Source organism: Amphiura filiformis, chromosome 4 (assembly GCF_039555335.1).
Source record: "Amphiura filiformis chromosome 4, Afil_fr2py, whole genome shotgun sequence".
Lineage (NCBI taxonomy): Eukaryota > Metazoa > Echinodermata > Ophiuroidea > Amphilepidida > Amphiuridae > Amphiura > Amphiura filiformis.
The window spans coordinates 31,869,442-31,878,747 of NC_092631.1; the positions used below are offsets into that span (position 1 = coordinate 31,869,442).

At 35.5% G+C, this 9,306-nt stretch overlaps 1 protein-coding gene across 1 annotated transcript; it reads right to left on the reverse strand.

The window, feature by feature from the left end:
- Positions 1-344: 344 nt before the first annotated feature.
- On the reverse strand, positions 345-8,916 carry LOC140150114 (gamma-aminobutyric acid type B receptor subunit 2-like). Its single transcript, XM_072172118.1, has 11 exons — positions 8,686-8,916; positions 7,588-7,648; positions 6,915-6,992; positions 6,043-6,193; positions 5,259-5,391; positions 3,963-4,070; positions 3,426-3,548; positions 2,901-3,044; positions 2,463-2,651; positions 1,960-2,097; positions 345-530 (listed from the first exon to the last, which is right to left on the reverse strand). The coding sequence occupies exons 1-11, from the start codon at positions 8,914-8,916 to the stop codon at positions 345-347; spliced, it is 1,542 nt and encodes a 513-aa protein (XP_072028219.1).
- Between the last annotated feature and the right edge of the window lie 390 nt (positions 8,917-9,306).

Genomic DNA, 9,306 nt, shown 5'->3' on the forward strand with positions numbered 1-9,306 from the left:
AAACGTAGAAGAATAGGATGATAAAAAGAACTTACAATAACTATTATTTATTATTATTATTATTAGTAGTAGTAGTAGTAGTAGTAGTAGTAGTAGTAGTAGTAGTAGTAGTAGTAGTAGTAGTAGTAGTAGTAGTAGTAGTAGTAGTAGTAGTAGTAGTAGTAGTAGTAGTAGTAGTAGTAGTATATTATCATTATTATTATTATTATTATTATTATTATTATTATTATTATTATTTTTTTTTTTTTTTTTTTTTTATTATTATTATTATTATTATTATTATTATTATTATTATTATTATTATTATTATTATTATTATTATTATTATTATCATTGTTATATGTTTATATATTATTTGACTCAGTAATAACATCAGGATTGTCTACTCCTTGCATCTCTGCACCTTCTGATCTAGTAGAAGAGCAACATCCGCACACATAATGGCCACACCAAACGCCGAATTTCCTGCTTTCCTTCCCATTTTGTGGCCCACTTGATGATTGTGCTGCTCCTTTTAGTTCGGTCTCCAACTAAAAAATAAAAATACATGATAGAAACTCGGTTGACCTAAAAAAGAAGGATACAAATCGCTTGCCTCGGCCTGCCCCCTCTTGCATATGCCAAATGTTTAAGATTCCAATTTGCAAACCTTACATGATCTACATATATGTTGCGAGCGCAGCAAGCATGACAATTTGCATATTTGTTTTCGTACTGTTTTCCTAAGCCTTTTTAGATTGTTTCATTTAAAGGCACCTCATGAACGTGTGCCAAATATCGATTTTCCCCCTCTCGGCTAGCCCCTCTTTTTGGATAGTCCCCCCATTTTACCATCCCACCAGGTCTCATATGGTATTTATTGCACAGCGCCTATGTATATATGCCATTTTAAGTTGAATACCTTTACTATTTTTGTAATTTCAATTTCCTGCATATTATGCTATTGGAAATAATTAGTTTCCTGATTATTTCCAAATGTTGAGTTGAGTTGGTGTGGAAGATGACCGTGCTGGTTGAGCTTTCAAGCTTTATTGGAGAATTAGGCCTACTTTACGAGGATTATCGTGTAGACGGGTTTGCTATAAAATAGGATAGATTCAGCGCATATTTATTGGTCGAGCTATACGTCTCACCCAATATTTTAAAGCTCATAGCGAGACCAATAAATATTGAGGGTAAATCATCCAATTTTATCATTATTTATTGGATCCAATATTTTCACACACTTGGGATTCATCAAAACATAAAAATGAGTCAAAATTAGTCCAGCCAAGAATTACGCCCGTGAATATTTTTTTCGTTACGTGAGATTATTTGTAGGCCTACGGTATGGTAAAATCGTTATTAGGTGAGGTTTAAGTGTAATACGGATTACGTCTAATCTCGGTGTCCGTATCACCCCCAAACCTCACCTAATATCTAAATAGTATTGCTTATAAGACTGGTGGCCTATTGTATACTCATACATGTAAATAAAATCTCTCTATTTGGAGTGAACTAAGCTGAACTTAAATCAATATTGTTTTGTTTTCAATGTAACGCTTTAGCGTTTTGTTGTTGAAATAAATGAATTATTTGCCTCGGGAAGGGGTTTTCAGTCCTTACCATGCTTAACCCTGATAAAATAGTTTGCCCTACGTCTTGGTCTATCGAAATGTCTCCACTGTCCCAAAAAATATCTGCCTTCTTTCACAGGCCAAATTAATAACTTCACAGGCCTTGGGTGTGGGAATACATGAATACAGACGAAGACGATATGAGATGGATCGTATTGTTGACAGATGAAATAAATGAATTATTTGCCTCGGGAAGGGGTTTAAAGTACAGTAAGAGAACACATTATTCGTGGTAAATGAAGCATAATGCATCAAAGATGGATTTAGCTGATTGGTCAGATTCCGTATTCTCTCACCGCAATTGCGCCAAGACTAAACAAAATCATCCAAATAGTGCTTATACCTCATGAATTCTGGTTTGTAATTTCTGGATGTCCTCAGACGTGGTGTTGGTATTCTCCTTACTGGATCCAAGGAGGTCGCTGCTTCTTCTTACGCAGCTTACTGGTCTTCCTTTTGGATGTTTACGTACAGAGATTACCTGTTCATTAACAAAAAAATATGTATAATACTCTTTGATACTTTGTGGAATACTTAAAGAGAAGAGAAAACACCTATTAGTATATAGATAGATTTCAGACTCAAAATACGTCTAAAATTATTGGCCTAACCTTAGACGTCCAAAATTGTTCAAGATGCAAACCTAGATGTCCAATAATTTCGTCGTGATATACTTAAATCAATGCATCACCGGATATTAGAAATCACAAACTGCCAATCATCTTAAGCGTACCAACAGTTTTGAGCCTCTTGGCAATATATGAATTGCCAAAAGGTTAAAAACACGCATAAGATCATACTTGAGATTGTACTCGTCTCAAATTATACGCAAAAGCATTTAATTACCTTTGGTACAAATAGAACCACCAGAGTCAAAGTTGCACAGAAGATGATAATGCATGAAGTAAAGATGAACAGCGCCGCTGTGTTATTAGTTATCAGGAAACTAACGGAAACTCCCACAATGCATAGCACTACGGTGTTGTACACACAAATCCCGATCAGTTTACTGTCATTGAGTTCTGGAATGTGGATCTTAAAAATACAGGGAAAAGTAGATTAAATATATTCGTAAAAGCAAGGGAAAATGTTTCTACAACAACTAAAACAAATACCAAACTTGCATAGCTTTTAATGTGAACAGAACACACCGTCTCAAAGCGCCGTTTTGTATTGAACAACAGAATCAATTCATCCTCCGACTGCAATTATTACTAGGCGTAACTGAGGAAGGTACAACTATAAATATTAACATGATTAAGAGGAAAAACAACCCATCCTTACCGTTCTCGTCTCCCATGCCAAAAACGTGCCAAATATAAGTAGCAGTCCTTTATAGACGTATAAAACAGCAAACCAGTATCCAATCTTGCCTGAAGTGCATTGCTCGATATATGGTATGATAACTTGATTGGTTATGTCAGTTTCCTTAAAGTAGAATAATTGTTCACAAATGCATCTTGGATTCGGAGCTAATATGTATTATTTTGATAAAGTTTTTAATCACTTTCTACTGCTGCCCTCTAAATACGCTACTCGATGCAGGATCGAGCCTTTTGGGCTCGCTATTTCGAAACTTGAGTACATGACAGGATTCATAATAGGGCAGTGGGATAGTCCATTTTCCCGGAAGAAGTAAATAATCACTTCTATAGCCAAGTAAGCCAAATGCCATAAAAAGTAGCATTATTTGAAGTCGAGATTGGTTAATGGTCCTTGTGTAGAATTAATATTAATTTCCTAGAGGAAGAAGGCTTAATGAAAATACTGCCACAGGTGGTCAGATCTGTGGAGAAAAGGGAAACTTACCCTCGAATAAAGATCAATAACTTGTACATATATCGGATCAATTATTTGCCACAGTGTCAATACTAATACATCGATAGCGAGGAACACGGCCACCATAAGAAATAGGTGGTTATCTGTTACTGCCTGTAATAAACAATAAACAATAAACGCAAACGTTATTTTCATATTTAATGTAAAAGAAGGTAATTATGTTTTATAGATGGGCATGTCGGGTGGGGTAGGCGTGTCCCTCATGCTTCAAAATGAGTCTTTTATTATCTTTTCAGCAAAAACAAATGTGAGATACACAGATATATAATGAAGCGTCTAGAATCGTGCGCATCATGCATTCCTTCCCTGTACATTTAATACGATATAATAGGTATACACAACATAACCAGACCAAAACTCCAAATCTTTAGACAAGCGGCAGGTAAGGAAAAGTTTCGCTTGTCTTGTCTACATATACTAGTACATGAATAAGGAACTAGATGCTAAATGTTGAGCAATATAAAAGCGTGTGCGATTGAAGTAAATCGTGCCGATCTCCCGTCTTACCATTTTCTTAGGAGTTTTAAGAGCAGCTATTCGATACACACGCCACGTCTTGGCGAACATTGAGCCAAAGCCGAGCACAAAGCCGGTTGAAATGAGCCATACACGAACCTTAAGAAAGCACAATACAATAAAAATCATAAGCTTTTTCACATCACATGTGTTACAGTATTGCTCTTTGGCTGTGAGTCCTGGGTGATATCTACTGACATGGAACATAAGATCAACGCTTTTGCGACATCATGTTATAGAATAATGTGCATCACATGTCAGTAATGAATATACAATCACCAACACTGAGTCTCTTAAATATCATTATTCTATCAAATCATGACAACTATATATCCTGAAGATGCAGGAAGATAAGATGAACTCTGCAGAAGATATACTCTCTAATACCCCATTACATGCTAAAAGAAGACCAAAAAGGCAAAGAACATCCAAAAGATTTTGCACATAAGAAGTATTATGTGCAAAATCTGTTGGGGACATCCACAACTTTTTACTGCCAGTTGCCATTACCGCTTTGGCTTCAAATCGTAGTACATGGAGAAATTTTGTAGTCGCCTGCTTTGCAGCCGAATGAATGATTGTTGGCGATGAGGCTAATATAGATTAAAAACATGAGTGGTCCCAATATTGTTCCCCTTACATGAAATGGTTCATGCTTTCCCCAAATGACAATCATTTGTGTTCTAGAGATGAACCAACAGTCTATCCAAGTTGAACTGACATACAATATGAAATGGTCTCATCACATAAACAATATCACAGCAAAAGCAAACCAAGCATTGTGGTTCCCCCGCAGAAATATGGAGATGTCCAGTAGCGGTAAAACAACAGATGTATTTTGCTCTGGTCAGACCCTTGCTTGAATTCGCGTACTCCGTTTGGGACCCCCATACAGCTTCGAATGCTTGAGACAAAATCGAAGAATGGAATCACACTTAACCGTTTTGTTTTAAATCATCCAACAAGCTCTTATTGCCATATCCATACCGTATTTGAATCAGAATCAAAATCAGAATTTTATTGGCAATCATCCAAACAAAATAGGTATAAGTCAAAATAACAGATACAATACAGGAAAGAACATAGAGTACCATGTTCAGAAACAGACAGCATTCCAAATGCTTTAAATTCAGTTTTTACCCGCGCACCATTCTGAAACTCATTACCAACTTCAATCCACAATATTCAAAACATGAATGGTTTCAAAATTGCACTCGCAGATCATCATTAAATTCATTGTTACTTTCATAGTTTTATGTTCTTATAATCGCAACACTGTAATTTTACCTGGCACATCACTACAAATGTCTCAATGGAGACTATATTGCCATCAAGACCGCCAATTATCACACATAGGTAGATAAGAATACTTCCCAAGATGATTAGATTATTCAGATTTGGACTGGACATCTTTATATTTCTGAAATAAATGGTGATAAATACGAGAACACGTTTTCAAGAAGAGAAGATAGATATTTTATATTCCCAACATCTCCAATGTCAGGAAAAGCAGTTGTAGATGGATTTTCCCCACACCAACTTCTTGATCATCATGATAATCGTCATGATCATGATCATACATCGTCATCGCTATCGTCATCATCGTCAACAACATATCACCACCACCATCACCATCCCAGCCAACATACTACGTTTTCCCAACTTAGGTTGTCATCCACGTTGATACGTAAATTTGTGAACTCGTGTTCGTGTTGTGACAACGTCAACGTTGTGAAATTATTACTCAAACGTCCGCTCGATCGTTGTAACAACGTATGAATAATACGCTCACAACATGACGTCGAAACAATGTCATAATGACGTTATATCAACATTCGAAAATCAACGTTGAAAATAACGTTGTCACAACACGAATACGAGTTCACAAATTTACGTATATACTACGTAGATGACAACCTAAGTTTATCTGTTTATACGACGCTGTAGCAACGTAAAATTGTTGGCTGGCATCCCCATCATCAACAGCAACATAATAATCACCGTCGTCATGATGGTCTTCGCCGTCATTGCAGTTGCAATCGTCATCATATCTATGTAATGAATAACATACCTTTGTTCTTTATGTCTAATGTTAAACCCCAGAAAGAATCCAGCCAAACATATGCCAATTCCAGCTACGATACACATGGTCAAATACCAATATAAACTAATTCCTTCATTAACTCGGATAATAGCAGTATAGTCACTTGGAATGTCTCCCCCTAGTGGTGAAACAATGAAACGAGTAAGTTTTCGTTATTCAGTATAATAAGATGGTGGTGGGTGTGTGTGTGTGTGTGTGTGTGTGTGGGGGGGGGGGGTGTTGGGTGTGTGAAGATGTGTCTTCACAGTCAAGAAAGTCTTTTGTGAGAAATCTATTAAATATGCAGGTATAAAGCTTTGGAATGCTATTGATACTGGTATCAAGTGCTCGTCATCAGTGAAGCAATTCCGGAAAAAGTATAAACAACATCTTATGCAAAGCTATTCTTAGTCTTTCAATCATGTGTACCTCACCAATATTTGGTTCACTAATTTCATTAATTTACTTTCAATAATTAGTTTTTGATATGTGCATTTTGTTTTTCTTTGTTTTTTTTTTTTTCCTTAAATGTTAACATATGATATGTCATTGATGGACATGACAGCTGGTTGGTTGGACTCGGCATTTTTGTTGTCTACCAACCTGCTGCCATGTCAAATAAATGCCATATACCTGTATCAAGGGGTTACAGAGCTACAGGCCTTTACTGTAATTCCTTCACTCATCGTTGTATTATGCATTTCCATAGTTTATTATATATGTATTATTCCTGATATCTTTTATAATGTATTATTCTTATGTATTATTCTTGTATCATGTAATGAGTGAAAAGATAATAATAAATCTATCTATCTATCTATCTATCTATCTATCTATCTGTGTTTTTCTTTTAATAATACCTTTCCACACTACTTGACTTAGCCATTCCATTGTTCCATCAGTTCCGTAATGCACAGCAATCAAATGAGCCTCGTTTCCTGTGAAAATCAATGAGGTAGAATCAAAGAGTATCGACTCCGCCATGTTTGTGTGTCGCTCATGAAGGCAACCTAACGTACTGCCGGATTATTTCGCAAAGCGCCCGGGAAACTTAGATTCAAAGTGCGTGGTAGTTTGCGTTTTGTGCGTAACATGTTGTGTCAAAAACTCGCACCTAGCCTGCATGCACAAACCTTTGCAACGGCCACGCTAAGGCCTAAAAACGCAAAATCGTTCTACTTTTGGGTGCTTCATGCCGATAAATACCGAATGTACACTCTCTCACTATGGACCACAATGGCCTCATTCTAATGACATAGTTCAATAACCTCAATTAAACAACCATAATGCAAATTTTGACCTCAAGTTGCAGAGTATGAGTTGTTGTACCTAAATTTTCAAATGTCATTGAATGAATGTACAAATGTATTGGGGTTAAAGAACTGTGCACTATTAGATGAGAATATTTTGGATCCTAGTGTCTGCCCTCCATGAATGACAAACCAATATGGCGGATTTTTCTCAACTTTAAAGATTAGCACTGTTTTGAGCAATACAACAAACGACATAATCAACTATAACGTATATAAACACCTTGAATCTGCACAACTGTCATATCCCCAATACGGTCACCATTCTCGAGCCGGACATGCCCCTGCATGAGTATTATAGAGAAAGAGACAATAACAGGACAACGATCATTAAAAACTTTTAAGTTTTGTTGTCCTTGTATTGTTTTAAAACAATACAAGGCCCAGCAAACACAAAAACGTTTTAAAAACGTTTTAAATAAGTTATATTTTGGCTTTTGGTTTAGGTAAAAACGTTTTAATAACATTAAAATGTCGGGTTATATAAAGGCCATGATAACGTTTTAAAACGTTTTGTATGAAAACACACTACAACAATATTTTTTAAATGTTTTCAAAAAATGTTATTGTAAACTATTTTTACATACATTTTGCCAAATATTGTGTCAATACTTAAATAACATTATGTTAAAATGTTTGAACCCAGCAAACACAGAAATGTTCTTAAAATGTTTTTTCAAAACCTTTTAATAACATTTAAATGTCGGGTTATAAAAGGTCATGAAAACGTTTTTAAAACGTTATTGAAAATATTTTGGGCAAACATTGTTCGCAAAATATTTTTCAACCCCAAAATAATATTCTGTTTAGAATGTTTTGTATCATGTTTTCAAGAATGTTTTTGGAATGTTATTAAAACGTTTTATACCCTTTATATAACCCGACATTTAAATGTTTTCTGTAAAACTTTTTTGTTTGCTGAGCAGTAGATTATCAAAAAATGTTTTTTAAGGTTATGAAAACGTTTTATACTCTTAATATAAACTTTATATAACCCGACATTTAAACGTTTTCTGACAACCTTTTATAACCTGATGTGGAAAACGTTTTGTGTTTGCTGGGGGACAACAAAACGAACACTCAACTTGTTTTTGATATATGTGTGATTTGTCGAGCGCTGGCCCGGATGTGCGATCGCGGGGTAGGGTATTGTTTTTTAAACATCACTTTAAAAAAAATAATGTTACTTGTTATTTTTTGTTAATATTTTGAAGAAATGAGAATCCCAAATGTTCTGGTATGTATAAATGGGCAAGCGGCCCTCGGGCATAAACAACCGTTTAGTCATAAAAATATATGAAAGAACTCTAAATTTACTTACCGACATCCCGACAAAATCTGTTTCGTTCAACAGTTCTGCGAATAGAGACCCCATTTCCGAGTCATCGTAAGTGAAATTTTCTAGTCGGCGTTTTTCACCATCTGCAAACACCTTGTTTTTAAGCACCTCAACACTTTTGTTGAGCATCAGGCCAACAGCCCACGCAGCATCATATCCAAATCCTACATAATCGCTTTGAAATGTGTATCGAGAATTTTCTTCCCATTTCATCCTTTCCCGAAGTTCAAATTCAAGTTGTTTTGATGTCTTTCGATAGTAGGATTATTAAATTTTAAAAAAAGAACATAATTATAAATTTAATAGCAATACTTTGTGTGCTTATGGAAGGACGTAGGCATGGGTGTGAAGCCTTGATCTACTCTACTAGTATCAGAGCGTCATTTCAAGACAAAACAATTATTGATACAACTTGCGTTTTCACAATAAAATATACGCTGGAGTAATACGGTAGTGACAATATACCAGGCCACCAGGTTCCGCAGTCGCATAGTGATTTATGATAGGATAATTAAAATTCAATTCGAAACTAAACATCTCGAATCTGTAAAATGCGTTGGAAGCAGAATTTATTTTTGCTCATTTTGACACCTCATTTGTAGC